General features: G+C 48.8%; 1 protein-coding gene across 2 annotated transcripts; it reads left to right on the forward strand.

Moving 5' to 3' along the window:
• The first annotated feature begins 331 nt into the window (after positions 1–331).
• On the forward strand, positions 332–13,717 carry NCLN (nicalin). Of its 2 annotated transcripts, XM_038163966.1 has the most exons (16): positions 370–580; positions 3,769–3,959; positions 4,165–4,309; positions 4,919–5,013; positions 5,242–5,322; positions 5,531–5,634; positions 5,907–5,995; positions 6,142–6,281; positions 6,636–6,814; positions 7,014–7,101; positions 7,200–7,238; positions 7,340–7,503; positions 8,090–8,143; positions 8,235–8,313; positions 9,519–9,616; positions 11,045–13,717. In XM_038163966.1, exons 1-15 carry the CDS (start codon positions 400–402, stop codon positions 9,576–9,578), a joined length of 1,689 nt encoding a protein of 562 aa, XP_038019894.1. In that variant the 5' UTR covers positions 370–399; the 3' UTR covers positions 9,579–9,616; positions 11,045–13,717. The 2 variants fall into 2 exon arrangements, with proteins under 2 accessions (XP_038019895.1, XP_038019894.1); XM_038163967.1 differs by having other exon boundaries at positions 332–580; positions 9,519–13,582.
• Positions 13,718–19,520: the final 5,803 nt, after the last annotated feature.

Genomic DNA, 19,520 nt, shown 5'->3' on the forward strand with positions numbered 1-19,520 from the left:
CAACCCATCCCATGGATCCCACCCCATCCCATGGATCCCATCCCATCCCATGGATCCCATCCCACCCCATCCCATGGATCCCATCCCATCCCATGGATCCACCCCATCCCATCCCGTGGATCCCACCCATCCCACCCCATCCCATCCCACCCCACCCCACCCCATCCCGTCCCATCCCATCGCATGGATCCCATCCGCTGGGGGGCGCTCGGGAGCGCCAGGCCGGGAGGAGGGCGCTCCCTGCAGGCCAAGGCGGGGCGGTACCGCGGCCTGCTCGGGCTGCCGCGACTACAATTCCCAGCGCCCCTCGCGGCGAGGAGCGAACTACGGGTCCCGGCGTGCCGCGCGGGGCGCGCCGTGCGTGCCGAGCAGGCCGCAGTGCGGGCCGGGGCCGCGGCGATGCTGGAGGAGGCGGGCGAGGTGCTGGAGTCGGTGCTCAAGGCCTCGTGCCTCCCGCTCAGCGTCCTGCTCTTCGTGCCCGCCGTGCTCCTGCTCCTGGGGCCGCCGCCCGCCGCCGAGGCGGCGCACGAGTTCACGGTCTACCGCATGCAGCAGTATGAGCTGGGCGGGCAGCCCTACGGTGAGGAACTGCACGGCCCGGCCGGGCTCGGGCCCGCCGGCAGCGGCTCCTGCAGGGGTGCTGGGGCCGTGGGAAGGGAGCCCCGAGCCCGGGCAGGAGCCCAGGGCAGGCCGTGAAGCCGCGGGCGGCCCGTGGAGGGCGGCCCGGCCTAGGGAAGGGCTGGGGGGGCTCTGGGAGGCGGTGGCAGCCGGGCCCGGGGCCAGGCCCAGGCGCGGGGGAGGCCGCAGGAGGGCCCCGTCTGGCCGGGTTTCACTGCCCGGGCTCAGCACGAGCGGGAGAGGGGCTGGGAGCTCCACGGTGGTGAGCTAGAGGTAGCCAAGGGCTTCTGTGTGTGGGCTGAGGGCTCTGTGTTCTGGGGTCCAGCTGCGTCCCTCCTGTGTCTGGTAAACTCGGTTGTGAGCTCAGCTTTGTCCTTTTGCCTTTGACTCCTTTATTGACAGGTCGATTCCTCTTCGCTCTTCATCCTCTTCATCCTCAGCTCTGTGTTGCTCCAGTGGCTCCATTTCAGAGCCCGTCCTCCCCCTGCGTTACAACTGACCTTTACTTCCTCAGTTCTCTCACTTGCAGCCTGCTGATTGTGCAACACCTTTGTCTGGGTCAGAGACACGCCCTGTTCTGCGAGTCCTTGAGGTGCTGCAGCCCTCAGCCTCCTCCTCTGTGTGCCCGCAAACCCAGAATCAAAGGTTGTTTCTGGGTCTGCTGTAGAGATTTTATTCCCGGCCAGGGCATGTGTTCTGTCTGTGAGTGACTCTTCCTATAGAGTTAACAGTGAACAGCCTCACGTTTAATCTGGGCTGTCCACAAGACACCATCTCTCATTCTTTCAGTTCTTAATAAGTTCAAATATATAAGATAAGAATTGCAGCTGCGCTTGTGTACTTCTTAAACACTTCGTGCTTCTGCTGGCTTCTAAATCAATGAAATTCTTTCTGTGTTCTTCCATCACGTTTTCTCAGAAGGTGTCCACATCTTGAGGGCTCTCTTGCAGCCTCAGGAGCTCCAAGGCAGGCCCTGCATGGGGGTAGGGCTCTCTCTCTTTGCTCAGGTGCTGGGAGCTGTTTGCTGACAGGCTTAGCAGGGATGTGATTCAGCTGGCTTTCACTTTGCTTGCCCGAGTGTCCCCTCTCACAATTTTGTGACCTCTTGAAAAGCCAGGTGTTGTTTTTTAAAGGTGCTTCCAGTTAACAACTTCTGCTGTTTCTTTTCCTGGAGCCTTTTAGCTCGGTGGGCTGTGTGTCTCCCTTTGGGTAGCTGCTGTGCCTGTTCCCTGTGTGTTCTGAGATGTCCTTCAGGATAAAAGCTGTGTTTCAGAGCAGCCTGAGTTGGAAGGGACCCACAAGAAGCGCTGAGTCCAGCTCTCAAAGGGAATGAGCCACAGAGGGATCAAACCCCTAACCATGGTGGGCACCGTGCTCTGACCAACTGAGCTGATTTGTTGCTCCAGATTCTTGTATTTCTTTCCAAAAATACCAAGTGACAGGCTGCTGCTCAGCCTCTTCTTGCAGAGGGAAGAGTTTTTGTCAGCATCACTCATAGAGCAATTTAAGAACAAGCTTGGACTTCCTCTAATACTGATAGAATGGGAATTCTTTAGTTTGTAAATGAGTGATTTACATTTACACACAGCTCTCTGTAGAGAAACCTCAGAAAATCAACCTGTCAGGAAAATACTGCTGTGTCTGCTCTGCTCAGATGTCAGAGAGAGCAGAATTCAGGTGCACACATTGCTGTGTTTACACATCATCCTTTGGGAATGGGGGAGGGATTATCCTCGTTTTGAATTGTTTTTCTCTGCTTGGAGTGGGGGTGCTGTTAGTGTTTGTTTAATGTCAGAGCTCTGTGGGGAGAATTCTCTTGTGTGTGGTCCTTGCTGATACTGCACAGGGTAAATGCAGATTTTTCTTGTTTAGGTGTGACCTTTGACAAGACCAAAACAATGTTAGAGTTAAGCTAGGCGAGGTTTAAATCTGGTTCTCAGCAATGCTCCTGTTTAACAGAGGCTGGAGCACCTTGTCCCTGTGTGGGGACCCAGAACAGTGAGCTCTCCAGTGGAGGTGCCAGAGTTATAGAAGAAGAAACTGAATTATAAATTATAGGGTGGATTTGACCCTCTCTATTTGCACAAGATGTCCTTTTGGCCCTCCCCTGGGGAATGCAGGAGCTTCTGGCAAGCCTGCTGTGCTCCCTGGGGATTGCATTTCCCCGTGGGGGATTTGATCTGCTGGAACTGAGAGCAGGAGAGGGCGAGCCCTGAGGAGCAGCCTGCTCCTCTGTAACTCTGCCAGCTACACAGCCTTCCCTTGGGGCTGAGTGACAGCAGCCCTCGGGGTGCCACGGGGCAGTGTGGTGTCCTCGGGGTGACACGGGGCAGTCTGGTGTCCTCGGGGTGACACAGGGCAGTCTGGTGTCCTCGGGGTGACACGGGGCAGTCTGGTGTCCTCGGGGTGACACAGGGTAGTCTGGTGTCCTTGGGGTGCCACGGGGCAGTGTGGTGTCCTCGGAGTGACATGGGCCAGTTTGGTGTCTTCAGGATGACATGGGGCAGTGTGGTGTCCTCGGGGTGTCCTTGGGGTGACATGGGGCAGTGTGGTGTCCTTTCATCAGGGGTTTCTGCAGCTTGATCCTCCAGCTGGGGGTGGCTCTGGAGAGGCCAGGCTGTGTCCAGGTGTGTTGGGTATTAGGTGCAGGTGAGCACACAGGTAACCTGGGTGTTGTGTTGAGGATTTAGACTGGCAGGGGAGGCTGTGGAGCATGGAACAAGAGGGGTCTGGCAGGTGAGGCTGTGGGGTGTGGAACAAGAGGGGTCTGGCAGGATGTAGAAATGGAAGGGGAGGCTGTGGGGTGTGGAACAAGAGGGGTCTGTAAGGATTTAGACTGGCAGGTGAGGCTGTGGGGTGTGGAACAAGGTGTCTGGCAGGTGAGGCTGTGGGGTGTGGAACAAGGTGTCTGGCAGGTGAGGCTGTGGGGTGTGGAACAAGGTGTCTGGCAGGATGTGGCTGCACAGGAAAACCCACAGAGCTCTGCTCCATCTCAGACGAGGACAAGGAGGCGAACTCAGCTTTCTGCAGCTTCTGGCCTCTCTGCAGCCCATCAGACTGTCCCCAGGAGCATTCTGAGCAGGAGGCAGGCTGGAGCAAGGGCCACGGGGTGCCGTGCCTTACCAGCCCTCCTGCTTTCCCCGCCGGCAGGCACCAGGAGCGCCGTGCTGAACACGGAGGCGCGCACCGTGGAAGCGGACGTGCTGAGCCGCCGCTGCGTCATGATGAGGCTGGTGGACTTCTCCTACGAGCAGTACCAGAAGGCTCTGCGCCAGTCAGCCGGGGCTGTGGTGATCATCCTGCCACGATCCATCTCCTCTGTCCCCCAGGATGTCGTGAGGGTAAACAAAAAAGTTTTCTTTCCCTTCCCGTGGGAGGTGCATTGGAGAAAAGCTTGGCTGCTGCAGGGCTGGAAGATTTTGTTGTAACGCGCAACGAATCGCGTTCTAATTTTAAAACTTCTCTCTCTGCTTTGGTTGTTGATTTTTTTCTTGACACCTCTCGTGTTTAGCAGATGCTAAGTTTGTGTCTCACTTAAATCTTCAGCAATTCATGGAGATAGAGCCAGAAATGCTTGCTATGGAAACCATTGTGCCAGTCTACTTTGCAGTGGAAGATGAGGAGCTGCTGTCTATCTATGAGCAAACACGGGCTGCTTCTGCATCACAGGGTTCTGCCTCAGCTGCAGAAGGTGAGTTCTAGCAAGGAGAAAAAAGTTTTGAGGAAGACAGGCCTGTTCCCACCTCTGGGAGGAGTCTGCTGTGCACCACGAGCCGGCGTTCTGTCGCCTTTGTGTTTATTCTGCCTTTGTCAAAGTGTTTAGAGATTCAGTGGAAGAAAAGCACAGTATAAGAAAGCATCACTTGACTATATTTGGATATACAGTTGCTGGAAGTTCTCAGCTTCACAGTTTCAAGTAAGGTAGAAATCAAAACTAGGTTAAATCAACATTGAAAATGGTGAGTGGTGATGGTGTGTTGGTAGAAGCTGAAGCTTTTTGTCTGACCACAAGTCAGTTTGATGCTTCCATGTGAATTATATGATTGTCTTATTGATCTGCCGCTTATGACTCATATTAGTACTGCTGGGGAAATGTTTTTGACCAGCCAAAATACTGGGATTTTAGGACAGAATGAAAAAGCACCAAGATTCTGTGTCATTGCATGAACACCTGTGACAAGTGAGAGGGCTTAAATGGTTTAAAGCTGGTCTCTCCAAAGCTCAGTTAGCAGGGGACAGGAAGGGATGAAACTTCCCCAGGTGTACATTGTGGGGGTTTTTTTTGGTGTTTTTGTTTCAGTTCTGCTGCACACAGCAACTGCCAATGGCTTCCAGATGGTGACCAGCGGGGCTCAAAGCAAAGCTATCAATGACTGGCTCATCCCCAGTGTGGAGGTGAGTTGTGGATGGATTCAAACTGGCATCATTGATGAGGTGATTTCTTTTATTGGCACTTTATCAGACATTTGGTCTGACAGGGCAAGTCAGAGAAGCCTCAGCCAGGTATCTGAAGTCTTCACAACTGAGTCCACAGCAGACTCAGCAGGAATGTAGAAGTCAGGCTGTCCTTGTACAGGCACACAAGAGGCGATGGGGAGTGACACTGCTCTCTTTCCTCTGCAGGGAAGGCTGACAGGGCTGGGTGGAGAAGACCTGCCCACTGTTGTGATAGTTGCCCACTATGATTCCTTTGGAGTGGCTCCTGTGAGTATCCTTTTTCCTGCAGCTCTCTGTTCCTGTCCTTTTTCCCCTCTTCCTTAAGACTGTGGGGGAGTTTCTGGGTCTTTTCTTGGCCTTAAAGCTGTGGGGCAGTTACGAGTGGAGCCCAGTGCTGTTCTGTCCTGCAGCTGTTCTGGTGGCTGAGAGCCAGTGTAGGTTTGTCACCTTGTGTCTGTCCCACCTCATCCTGCAGTGGCTGTCCCACGGGGCTGACTCCAATGGCAGTGGAATCTCAGTGCTGCTGGAACTGGCCAGGCTGTTCTCTCGGCTCTACACCTACAGAAGGACCCATGCTGGGTGAGGAACTGCTCTGTTTGGGGTTAAATGTGTGTAGCTGGCATGTGGAGGGGGTGATGTGGGAAGCAGATCCCATCCTCAAGCACTGGGAGCTCCCCACTTTTAATTTGTCCTGCCATTACCTGAGTATGTGCCATGTGGGAAGTGGTAATGGGCAGTTTGCCTTGGATGTCAGGTGCACGTGGTTGTGATTTCACCACACCTCCAAGGCTGAGGGCAGGAATTCTTGGAGTGCAGCATGCTAACCCTTTTCTGGCTTCTTTGCTGGGCAGGTATAACTTGCTGTTCTTTGCATCTGGAGGTGGCAAGTTTAATTATCAAGGAACTAAGCGGTGGCTGGAGGATAATTTGGACCACACTGGTGAGTAAGGGGCTGGTTGTGTTAAAAGCCTATAATTAATTGTCAGCTCTCCTGTGAGAATCTCCTTGTGTGAGCCTTGCTTTTTTAGTGGGATGGAAATCCCAGCACAAGACGTAGCAATAAAGGTTTGGATTTTTCTGTTCCAGATTCCAGCCTGCTGCAGGACAATGTGGCGTTTGTTCTCTGCCTTGACACTCTGGGCAGAGGCAATAGCCTTCATCTTCACGTGTCAAAGCCTCCCAAGGAGGGCACCTTGCAGCATGCATTTCTGAGAGAACTGGAGATGGTAAGGAGAAGTTCATGGGAATTTGGGACTCACTATACAGCTCTCCATGAGAGGAAGGAAGATTTGGAGAAAGGGTGTGCTGTTGAAATAATTCATGTATTGTTTAGCATCACTTGATTTGAAGTGCAGACAAATCCTCATACCACAGTCCCAAGTGAAGCAGACTAGATCTGCAAATGCTGCCCTGTACAGACATTAAAACAGCTCTTTTTGACCTGAAAATCCAGCTTTAATAATGTCAATAACTGCACCTTATGTTCTGGAGCACACAGAAGTGGGTGTAGGCAGACAGGGCAGTGCAGGGTGGGACTCTGCAGCAGGCAGCACCCCTGAATGGCTTCCCCTTGTCCTCAGGTTGTTGCCAGCCAGTTCCCAGAGGTGAAGTTCTCCATGGTGCACAAGAAGATCAACCTGGCAGAGGACATGCTGGCGTGGGAGCACGAGCGCTTCGCCATCCGGCGCTTGCCGGCGTTCACCATCTCGCACCTGGAGAGCCACCGGGACAGCCTGCGCAACAGCATCATGGACAGGAGGTGAGGGGCCTGGGCAGGCAGGCTGGGCCTTAAATCCAGCCCAGGAACCTGGCCTGGCAGCTGCTTGTGCTGTTCTGATGGTCAGGGCACAGGTGCCTAATGGTGGGAGCTGGGCTCTGGATTCAGGCTTGGTGAAAAGGGTTGTTTCTAGAGGAAGCTGATGCCATTGGCAAGTTCATCATCCCCTCTTCTGCTTTAGGGCACGAATAGACACTAAAGCACTGACCAGGAATACTCAGATCATTGCTGAGGCTTTGACAAGGGTCATCTACAATCTGACAGAAAAGGTAAGAGGTGCACACCATGCAGTGCTGGCCAGACTTGTCCTGCCCAGCCAAGCTCAACGATAACCTGGCTTGTTTCTTTTTTCCATTTTCCCTTGCAGGGAGCTCCTGCAGATATGCAGATCTTCACAGATCAGATGGTAAGCACAGTGCATTATTTTTGTAACCTGTGGAACCTAGAGTGTGGGAGAGAGCTCTGGTGTGTGGTTGACTCCCTTTCTCTGGTGGTTTTTTTCTGCAGCAAATCCAGCAGGAGCAGCTGGAGTCAGTGATGGACTGGCTGAGCAGTCAGCCCAGGGCTGCCCAGCTGATTGATAAGGACAGCACCTTCCTCAACACCTTAGAATATTACATGGGACGCTACCTGAAGGACGTCAAGCAGCACCACGTGAAGGCAGACAAACGGTAAGAAAAGACATGAAAGAACCAGCCAGGGCACACAAACTGGCTTCCCCCTGGACAGAATTTTGTCTCTGAGCTGCAGCTTCCTGGTTTCTTAACATTGTTCTTCTCTGCTCTCCTGTCAGTTTTGGTTCATGCTTGGTGTTCTCGCAGAGAAAGCTGCTCGTGATTCCTCTCAGCACAGGAGCAAGGCCCAGCAGCTCCCTCTGCCTGAAAAGCTTGTTTTTAAACTGTTTTAGTTCCACTGTTCCCACTCTGAGAGCAGGGGAAGGCCAAGTTTTGGTTAATTACAAAAAGGCAGCTTCCATCCTGTTGAACCTGCTCGGGCTGAAGCTGTTTTGGTGAACAGAGGAAGGAATCTTTGATGTTCAGCCTCTTTGGAGACAGCTGAACACCAGCATGAGTTCTGGATTGTGTCCTTGGTCTTCTGATAGTAGGCAAAGAAAGTCCTGATGACTAAAATCAGCTCAAAGCCAGTATGGGGGTGGTCATGCTTGCCTGGTTGGGTGAACCTGGGAACAGCTCTGGGCTGTCCTGACTGCAGGGTCAAGAAGTGCAGCAGAATCTGAAAAATTTCTCCTTTGCACAGGGACCCCGAGTTTGTTTTCTATGACCAGCTGAAGCAGGTGATGAATGCATACAGGTATGGAATTCCCCTGGCCATGCTGGGCTGTTGTCTCACCCCCTGGCAGGAACTGCTGTAGCAATTTCATGGACACTTTTCCTTATTGCAGGGTCAAGCCAGCAATCTTTGACCTGCTCCTGGCTGTCTGTATTGCAGCCTACCTTGGTGTTGCCTATGTTGCAGTGCAGGTAAGAGACACAGATGTATTATTTTCCTTATAAAACAAGTTAGATGCAGGAATTCACACAGTGCCAGCACTAAAGTTGGAACAATAATGTCACTTACCTGTGCTGTAGGCAGTCTCTTGCCATTCTAATGCAAACCTGTTTTTTAGAGCTGTTTCTTGTACTCAAGGACACGCATAACTGACTTGCTAACCTATTTTGGCTCCAAACTGAAACTTTACAACAAATTTTAGTTACCTTGGTAATTTACAGGCTTGTAGCTTGTACTGTTAGGAAATATCTGAACTTGGGATGCAGCTTAGGAATGCATCTTCAGAGTTTTGCTTTCTTTTTTCAGTGAAACCAGAAATACGTGCTGTGTCCATACCTCTGGAAATGTCATGCTCCATGCCTTGGCCAGCCAAATTAAATGTAATGTTTTTTTGTCAGTGTTAACCAAGACAGTGTGAGCAAGGCTTTGTTCCTGCCTGGGTTCATGAAGGACATGAATGAAAGGGAAGCTTTTTAGGTCACTCTCAATTTTGATCACTTTGTGTTAGTTGTGTCTACTATTTGTTTAGGGAAACTACAAGCATTTAAAATGTGTAAGAATATAAACAAGGGGAAAAACATACTTTGATTTCTATTAGCAATCATAATTAGTTCTGTTATTTGAATTTGAAATTGTTTGAAGCCTGGATCTTGTTACATCTGTCAAATATCAAATCAAAATACAATCAACTCCAGCAAAATCAAAAGAGGAATGAAGTGAATTTCTAAGTCACTGAGGAAATGGTGAAGGAGAGGATCCAGTTAAAGAATTGTGAATTGCTGGGAATCTCTCTTTGCCTGGTTCATTTTTACCTTCCTGAATCTGCTGGCAGCAGTGTTTCTATAGAGACCAGGACCCTGCATGTGTTGAAATCTGAAGCTTTCTTCTCGCCTTCAGAAGGAACAGAATTGCATTAAAAATAAAAATTTAAAAAATCGTTAACACATCTTCACAATGAGGTGATACAGACCTGCACAAACACTTCTGTAAGCCATCATTTTCTGTATAGCTTGGCTTCCTTGTCATAATTCCTCATCCATCAAGTCCCACTCCATCTTCAGGATGAGTGGTTGATGCAGACAAGGCACTGCATTTACACACTGCTATTGTTTTAAGCCCTCTGCTAAGCTGTGTGTTTAGAGCTGTCATGGTTACTTTTTTTCCCTTCTGTTTCCAGCACTTTGGTCTCCTTTACAAGATGATCCAGAGATTATCCCTTAAAACCAAGCAGCAGTGAAGCACCAAGTCCCCCCACCCAGCAGCACTGAGCCATCGGTGAGCCCATTGGGAACCTTCTGCCTTCCACTGAACCCTGCTGCTCCTTTTCCTTTGTCTCCTCTTTGCTACTGTATAGAGGGGAGGAAGGCATAAAGAAAATGAAATTTTAACTCCTGTGCACCTTTGAAGTGCTTTTCTTCACCTTCTTCCCCTGACCTGCACCGTGTCTGGTTTTCCTTTGCGTTTTGGTGAGGGAGAGGCTGAGAGACTTCAGCAATTCCTGCAGTTTGATTTTTGAGCAGCTTCTCTGAGTGTCACCCAAAGTCCTGCACCTTCATGGACACTGTCACACAGCCAGCCTGGAAACTGAAACTACAGCCTCACGTGGCATCTCTGCCCAGCAAACAAGGACTTGAAGCAGTTGTTTAAAAGAAAAAACCAAAAAGTGCACACGCAAATTAAAGAGAATGCAATTAGCATGTTTCCTTATGGCCCCTCTTCCTTGAGTTCACTGCCTGGCTGTAGGGAGTTGTGCTGAGCAAGCAGTGTCTGCAGCAAGCACCTTCTTGCATTTTGTTCAAACTCACCCCTCTTAGGAGGTGCACTGGGAGTGATCTCGAGTGTTATCGCCAGGATGAGGAAAGATTAGGACGGGTTTCTGGCATGAGGGTTCTTGCCAGGGACAGGTTCTATCCTGTCTCTCTCTTGCAGGATGCATTTTGCTGTGTACTTGATTTCTCTGGAGGTTTTTGGTCCTTGAACAGTTCACAGCTGCCACCACTCTGTGCTAAACTCTTGCTTGATTTTTGAGGGGTGTTCCATAGTTCAGCTGCTGCAGGATCACATTCTGTGCTGCTCCATGTACTTACACAAGCTGGTTCCATTGATAATGAGAGCAAGAGCTCAGACCTGGAAAATTTATTTAAATACTACAAGCCTTAGGCTAGTTGTAGGTCTAGAAGATCACCCTGAGCACTGTCCTGCCACCCAGCAAGTTTTGAGTCCTTTTCTGTAATCTTTTCTGTGGACAGGAGGTCTCTTCACATGCCACAGTGACATTTTTTTTTAATTTAAGCTACTACTCGTAATTAAAGCAACATATCTTACAGAGGCTGAAAAGCTATTTTTGAATTGAGGTGGACCTTTTTTCTTTTGAATGCAAGGCAAATTCCAGGATTTTTGAATTCAAGGAAAACCCTGTGGATTCCTGTCTGCACGCACCTGTTGTGCATGTGCTTGTTAGAAAAGGGGTTCTTGTGGCCAGTCACTGTCCTTTGGATGGGCACCAAAGCACTGTGCTTGTTAGAAAAGGGGTTCTTGTGGCCAGTCACTGTCCTTTGGATGGGCACCAAAGCACTGATTTCCATCCTCCTTTGTTTATTTTACTGTAATCTCCTTCCTGGAGTACCCTTACCCCATGATGTGTCCTTTCTGCTACTCTAAATGTGTAGCAATTTGTTCTTTAAAGGGTCTTGTCTTTTCCAGGAAAGCCTGCTGGTGTCAATGGCTCACCGTGGTGCCAGCATGGTGCCAAGCACTCCAGAACTATCAGCCACCCAGGGAAATCTGCCTTTTCCTCATCTTTTGAGTGCTCATTTGAAATGTGTCTCTCTGCATGCGTGAAGCGCTCATGGCACTCCTCTGCCAAATGAATTTATAATGACTTCAGAAGTTGCTGGAGTGGCTGCAAGGCAAGCCTTGATAGTTTTCCACTGGTTTTTATGCTCTGCCCATAGAGACTGCATCTGCTGTGCCCTGGGGAGCTGCAGGCCCTGGGCTGGCTAGGTTTGGAACGTGCATGGTGCAGTGGCTCTCTGAAGAACTCTGCAGGCTCTGAATATCTGGGAGTAGTTGGAGTCCTCCAGCTGCAGCATCCATTTCTGGTGTGTTACACTTAAGGAGGTGGTGTTCCCTCCAGGCTAGCTGATTATTTCACCAGTCTTAATGATTACTTTGCTGAGAAAAAATAGGAAAATAATATTAACAATGCTGCTGCAGCTTGAGTTGATGTGTGTAAGATTTGACAGTAGATTGAACAGAACAGACGTGGAGCTTGTTCCTTGCTGTGGAAACTGTCAGCCTTCAGTCTTCCAGATGAGAAACTCAAAGTTCAGAGTCAAAAACTTCCACCCAATCTGTTTGCAGAGGCTGTAGCACAAAGAAAACACCTTAGCTCTGTGTGGTCTCAGCAACGAACTGTTAACACTCCTGATGCAGTGCCAGAAGCCAGAGGAAACAACCTAAAAAAAAAGCTGGATAAGATTAATGAGGAGAGTTCATAAACCTGAGGGGCAGTTGGGATGGTACATTGTCTCTCCCACACAATGTTAGTTTGTCCCGTAATCCTTTTGTGACTCCCTGGTTGCCATAAAAAGTAGTTTTTACAACAGATAAAAGAGGTTTTGCTTTTGATCAAAGTGCACGTGCACTGAAACATAAATGCTCAAATCTGAGATAGTCAAATCCCAACTTCCTCATAGCTGGAGCAGAGTGCCCATCCTGGGACTGAATTTAAATCCCAACCTCCTCATAGCTGGAGCAGAGTGCCCATCCTGGGATTGAACTTAGTTCCCACATTGCTGTTTCCTTGGGTAAGTCAACACAGAAGCTTGCAAAGAGCCCCTGGAGCTGATCTGCAGTGCAGCATAACTGATCAATTCAGTCACCAACACAAAGGCAGAAATGCAGCAGGTGTTGTGATAAAATAAAAGTTCTCCACAATGTTGCAGAAGAGCTCTGTGTAGCTGATTCTTGTTGCCCTTATTTTTACCTATCCTCTTGTCTGAGGAATTTGCCTGGCTTGTAGGGAGGAGCATGGAAAGCATTATCTCCACATACACACAAGTTGCTAGCAGTTGATACTTCTAGTCAAAATCCATTTTCTTTGCTGTTTATCTGACTTCACATGTCCTGCTGCTGTCAAAGTCTGCAGCTCACAAAAACTGGTTTTCCAGCAGGATTTAACTGAAGCTGTTAATTCCTTCTGTCCACTTCCACCTGCGTGGGCACTACTGGGAATTGTTTGGGAGTAACTTGGATTATTGTAGTCAATCTCCCAAATGAGAGGGCTTGGTTTATAGTTGGGAGAGAAATAATGCTGTGCAATATGAGCTCCACTCCTCGACTCAGTGCAGAGAAAATCCTGAAGCCAGAATGGAATTATGTCTCCCACTATCTGTGGCTGAAAGTCACCACAATCTATTTAGACATTCAGAACCACAGCTATACCCAAAATTGCTGTGGGGCTTGGTTTTGAGGGTGTTTTGTTTGTTTTAAATCTCATGCTCTTACATTGTTCATGGCACAAGCCCAAATCCCAGGCTGCTCCTGCACCCCGTGTTTAAGCTGGGTTTTACATTTCATTTGGCCTTGACTCACCAATCTGAAATGCTGGGGCTGCTCCTGGATGTGTCAGAAAATTGGGCCTCTGGGTACTTGAGTGTGGACTCCTGCTTGCTCACTTTAATCTGTTTAGTTTCTATTTGTAGTTACTGCATAGCAACTCCAAGGTTATCATCTGGAATATTTGCAGCTCAGGAAAATGATTTGATTTATCTAGCAATGTTAACTCAATTATTTATCTCTTGTGTGCCCTGAAGAACAAATGTATATTGAGGTGAATATTTAAAAGCTAATAGAAAATTCAATGCAGTTGATTTACATATTTTAGGACTGTAAATGTAATAATATTTAAGTATTTTAACTTTGGGGTTTTTTATTTGTTTGTCCCTTTTTCCTTTGGAAAATAAACCAAGTGAATAGGTTTGATGGATAGATTTGTCAGAGAACTATTTGCTCACAAAAATGGAATCTCCTTGCATTATTTGGAGGAATAGACACCTCTACAAAATGGGAGAAAAATCTATGTATTTAAAAGCTTCATCCTGTGTAGTCAAAGTAAAATAGTATGACAGAAAACATTTACACACTCCCAAGCATGATTCCAGCACCTTGAGGTGAGCAAATTCCTGTTTATTCTGAAGGTTTGTGCTCATGTGAAGCAATTAAAGATTCTATGCAAAACAGCTTTGGTACTGTGAAAAACTGGTTACCTCAGCAGGCAGCACTGTGTGCTCGTGGAGATTGTTGTGCCTCTGTCCTTACCCTTGCCTGTTTGAACACTGAACTGTTTATTCCAATTATAAGCATTGCAAGAGATCTGTTCCCCGAGCATGAGTTTGTCAGAGTCCTGGTCAGAGGTGTGGAGTGGCAGAAGGGGAGAGCTGGATGTGCTCTCACCCTGATGCTGAGTTCAGCATCAGAACCCTGAGGGCTTCTCCTTGGGAAACCCTTCCAGAGCCAGCAGCGTGTGGGGCTGAGCAGTGTCCCCAGGGTGACACGGGGTGGTGACACAGGCAGCCCTGTGTCCCTGTTCAATAAGAAATGACACGGAGACATCAGAAGGCTGAGTGGCATAAGTGCATGTCTTTACTTGGAGCCACTTCTTTTATACACTGATCAATACAGCTGGACCTGATTGGTCATTTAATCAATACATCTCGCCTGATTGAAAACCAGGTATCCTCAAAATACATTTGAGGAACAACTGAGGGAGCTGGGGGTGCTCAGCCTGGAGAAAAGGAGACTTGGGGGTGACCTTGTCGCTCTCCACAGCTCCTGGAAGGGGCCTGTGCTCAGGTGGGGCTGGGCTCTTTCTCCAGGCAGCACTGACAGAACCAGAGGACACAGCCTCGAGCTGCACCAAGGGAAATACAGGTTGGATATCAGGGAAAAGGTTTTTACAGAAAGAGTGATAAAGTTCTGGAATGGCTGCCCGGGGAGGTGGAGTCACCATCCCTGGATGGGTTTAAAACAGACTGGATGTGGCACTGGGTGTGAGGGTTGAGTTGAGGTGTTGGGGCTGGGTTGGACTCGATGATGTTGAAGGTCTCTTCCAACCCAGTGATTCTGTGATTTGCTAATTAACAAGACACCCATTTATAAACAATCTTATGGGAATAACAAGAAAACAGATATTAGGAAAACAACACTTGCAGGTTGTTTTTAATAATGGGCTATCATTGTTTATCTCCAGCTCCCTGAAGTCTCCCAAGCCGATTCTGGGAAGGTTTACCTAGTTTTCTCTCTCTCTCTGACCAGACTGTCACATCCCCAGCCTCGCCCGCTGCCCGCGGGTCCCGAGGCGACGGGAGCATCTCCCGGTGCCAGCCCCGGCCCGGCTGAGCCCTGGGGACCGCTCCGGAGGGTGTATCCCAGCTCTAGGAATGTATCATCATTGCTCTCTCTACACAGGTGTCCCCTGTACCTCCTCTGCTTGTAACGGTGCGCTTCCGGAGCTGGAGTGCCCAAAATCACAGCCCTCTGGCACAGGCGGGGCACGGCCAGGAGGGCGGTCCCGGGATGCCGAGCGGGGCTCGGCCCGCAGCTGCGGGGCAGGTGTGGCCTCGGCATCCCCGCTCCGCCCGTTCCAGGGCTTCGCTTCCTTCTCCGCTTCCCGGCCGGCAGCGGGGACACGTGGCTGCCTGTCCCCTGGTCCCTGAGGCTGCTGCTGGGGATGCCGCGGTGCCAGGAGGATGCTGAGGTCCTGGCTCCTCACACCAGGCTGTTCAAAGTGGTGATGTGTCTTCCTAGAAAAGAAAGAAATGTCTTCTAAGTCAGAGGAAAGGTTGAAAACAAAGGCCAACCCTTGGAAGGTGACAGAAGAGCCGCTGGGACAAGGCAGTGAAGAGGGGGTGTATTCCAGCAATGGAGAGCAAAGAGCTGCTCTAGGGATGTATCATCATTGCTCTCTCTACACAGGTCTCCCCTCTAGCTCCTCTGCTTGTAACAGTGCGCTTTTGGAGCTGGGGTGTCCCCTCCCAGCCCTCACTGTCCCCTCACAGCTCTCTGGCACATGGAGCAATAGCCTACAGGCTGAGGGGCAGCTCATTGCAGGGCTGGGTTTGCACAGGCTCTGTCATGTCATTATCACAGAATCACAGAATTAACTAGGCTGGAAAAGACCTTTGAGGTCACCTATAATTATGTCAGTGCCCTGCTTTTTAGGGAAGGTCACTGTGGACAGCAGGGAGTTCTTTGCTGACAGGAAGGGTGGTGTGAAAGCAGAGTGGAAGAAGGTCCAGCTGCCTTCCCTGGATGGAGACTGGGGCTGTGGCAGCCACCCCACTCCAGCTTAGCCTTGCTCTCGGTGCAGGGAGACCTCTGCTTGCCCCACTGAGGGACTGGGAATTTGTACTAGAGAACAGCCTGTAAGGGGCTGTGGGACTCATGAAAGGCAATTAAAGTTTTTATTCTCAGATGGTGCTTCTGTGGTAGCAATGAGTAGTTCTTGATAGGGGTGCTGAAGTGTTGTTACTGACTTGCATTTGGCTGACCATCCTTGAGTCAGATGGTTTGTACTCATGCTGGCATCCTCTGTGTTTCCTCTATGTGCCATTCTGGTTTTTTTCAGTGAAGGTATTATTCTACTTTAGCAACTGGTTTGTCAGTAGAGATTAAAAGATTATTAAAAGGAGAGGCAGACAAACAACTCTTAGGCACCCTTCTCTGCAGGTTGCTGTTGGATTTCCCTTTTAGGAGCGTGCTCTGTGGTGGTTTTTCTTCATGGTGTGTTCCCAAATACTCCTGCTCTACAGAAGCAGTCAGGCAGCAGTCTACTCCAGGTCATGGGAAGGGCACACTAGAATATGAATCATTCAAAGGAACTGCTAATTAGGAGGCCTGTTAAATAGAGGGGAAGTTAAAGAATATCCCTTTCCCTGTGGCAGAGAAAAATGACAAACTACAGAAAGATTGGAGAGAGGATATTTTATGCTCGAGCTCTAAATGGATCCCACTCTGCAATCAGCTGCAGCAAGCACAGCCTTCCTCAGCAAGGCTTTTCCAGACCTTACAACAGCTTGCGTCTTCCATCTATTTTTGGTTTTTCTCTTGCCCTGGTTTCCATAGTATCTGAATGCTTCATGCTCTTAAATATATCTGACACTTACAGCACCTTGGTGAAGTAGGAGGTACAAAGGGCCTTGCTCTTTGGAGCTGCTGGAGCTGGAACAGCCCGGGGATGTGTGGAAGATGTGGGGTGGAGTCCTGAGTGGAAAATGTGCTTTTCCAGAGGCTGGATTTGTCACTGCTGGGTTAGGGATAGCAGGAGAAAAGAAATCCTCATAAAACTTCTGAAAAAATATTTGAAGGGCTCAGTGGTGTAGCTGCTGGGAGCAGGGGTGGAGATGAGTAGATCTGGTGATTGCCACATTCTCCTCTAATCCTCTCTGCTTTATTCAGGTGCCACATTTCTTTCTCTCAGGTAATGAGAACATGAGGACAACTAGGTTGTGTCCTGAAGCCAGGTTGCTCATGTTGTGGGCTTATTCCTGTGGAATATTTTTAATGTAATAACACAGTGTAATGGGGAATAACAGAAAGACAGAAAAGACAGAGAATTGACAAAAAAAAAAAAAAAAAAAGAGATGAGTGAGAAGCAGATGCTGTAGGGATGACCCCAAGATTCTAGGAATTCCTTTTATTTTTAAGGGGTACCCAGATGAAAGCGTGTGAGAGAAACGACCATCTCTGTGCTCCAGGAGTGTTTGGGGAGCAGGAGGAGAAGGCAGATCAAATCAGCAGAGCTTAATATCTTTACTGATTAATACCAGGTCCAAACTGAACTCAGCCTGATTGAGTATTGCATGATTGTGGAGCTGAGTTGCCTCTCATTGTTTGGGAAAGGACAGCCCTGTGCCATTCTTTCCTGACTAGCTTGTTTTCAAGCATTGGAAGAAACAGTTTGCACACAAGCCAAACTCCTTCCACAAGGTGGTGTGTTTTTGTTTGTTTATTTGGGTTTTGTTTTGTTTTTGAAATCAATCCTCATAGAACAGCTGCTTTTGATATCTGCACAAAGACACCTGGAATCTGTGATGGTCACTTCCAGTTCACCTGCTGTGAACAACTCGGGCCAAAACATCCACAAGCCTCAAAACTTAGTTAATTTTTGGATTCTTGCAAAGTTAAAATGTTAAAACTTTCTAACTCTGATTGGTAAAACAGCTATTCAGTGAAAGCTAAACAGCAAGGTCTTGGTGGACAAGAGAGGATAAAAGCTGATGGCAAGTTATATCCTTTTACACAGGATATTTTTCTCTTAGGCTGGCAGTCTGGCTGCAGAATCTTTTACACCAGACAAGAAGCAATCACATTAGAGGAATAACTTTTATCTCCCTGAGATACTGTCTTATTGCTTGGATATTTTCTGCCAAGTCTTACCTAGTCCTTTGGCTCTTCTGCCTGGGGAACAAATAGGTAAGGAAAGGCAGACTGTTTTAAAGGACCCTTTTTTTTCCTCTTGTTTTTTTTTTTTTCCCCTGGGCTGTGGTGAGGATTTTCTGCCTTAAATGGTGTCTCCTAGGTGATGTGGAAATTCAGAGCTCCAGCTTGTATTTTCTCCATTCCTCATTGCCTTTAGGAGCTGGAAGGACTAGGCAGGCACTCCTAAGGTAAAATGTACCTGGCTGTTCCTGCACCCTTTGTTTGAGCCCTGCTCAGATTTGGCCCACTGGACTGGACCTCTTCACCTTTCATCTTAAGCTACCCCATCTAAATACAAACACTCATATGCCACAAGAAACCAGGCAAATCTAGATGTGTGTAAGGAAAATATTTTGGGTGTTTTTCACTCGCAAATATCTCTTCAAAAGAGAAACTTGTTGGGTATACAATGTGGTTTTCTTCTAGCAGTTATTTTTTTGAAGCAGCATCTCAGGTTTGGGCAGAATCTGTTCCCTCCCCCCCGGGGAATTGTGCATCTGAGCTCTGCTGTGCTCCTTCTAGCACTCTTGTGTAGACTCCATGACAGATGCAACATGTTTCTTCTTCCTCTGCACAGGTGACCTCTCATTTCCCTTTTTCTCTGTCGTGGTGCTAAGATTCCTTTTCTCTTCCCCTTCATCCTGTTACTCTGGTATATAATTCTGTGTCTGGCTCTGTAAAGCCAGGTGCTGATTGACAGCTGTTCTGTTTTTCATTTACCAGCAGTATTTTCATGTCTGCTGTTCTTTACTGCAGTCGGGGTGGTTTTAGTACGTCCATTCGTGAACTCCAAAAGAGACTGGATTTATCTTTCCTTCTAAATAGGCATTTTATACCTGAGGCACTGGGTCCCTTGAGCTGTAACAAAAGCCTAGAGCAGCTTTTGCTGCAATGGCTGATGTGAAAAAGCAAGATGGGCATGCAAAGGTGCCTGAAAACTTTACTTGCTTAGGTGTGATTCATCCAAGGTGAGGATTGCTGCTGTTGCCATAAAGCTTTCCTGTTTTAAACACTGCCTTATCTGCTTGCAGCTGTTAAAAATGAGAACAGCTTGACTTGCCATAGGCTTCCCAGCTGATGCGTCTGTGGCTTCCAAATAGATGGCAGAACGCTGTCAGTCTCTGCAAGATATGTCAACAGAAAGTTTCACCAGTGTGGGGAGATCCTGGGGGGGGTTTAGGGTGAATTTTAGGAGTGGTAACACCATCAAACACAAGACAGCTCTCCAGCCTTGAGATACCTTGCAGCATCCCTGGGTTCAGACCAGGCTGCAGAAAGCTGCAAGCCTTTGTGAGTCCATTTCCATGAAAAGCCTGGATGCAAATCCCAGGCTCTTGCTGGCCCTCAGTGAGTGCTCTGGCAGCTCCACGCACAGCTGGGCACAACAGCCAGTGCTGCAGAGAGCAGGGTACAGAGCCATAGCTCTGCTGAGCACAAGAGTGAAGAGGAATACCCAATCCCTCTGGCTCTGCCTCTCTCATTCTTGCCATGACTTCAGTCTGGGAGCAGGGTGGGTGCTCATACACAACCACTATTCTCCATTCTTCCCTCTGCTCTGTAGGATTGGGATCCCTCTTCTTCCCCCAGTAACACACCCCCCCCTTTTTCCTAACCTGCCTTTTCCTGGTGCATGTATCTCCTGGTGCAGGGGCCTAGGTAAAATCACACCTGAGAGATCTGGGCAGGGTTTGAGGCT

Source organism: Motacilla alba, chromosome 28 (genome assembly GCF_015832195.1).
Source record: "Motacilla alba alba isolate MOTALB_02 chromosome 28, Motacilla_alba_V1.0_pri, whole genome shotgun sequence".
NCBI classification, from domain to species: Eukaryota; Metazoa; Chordata; class Aves; order Passeriformes; family Motacillidae; genus Motacilla; species Motacilla alba.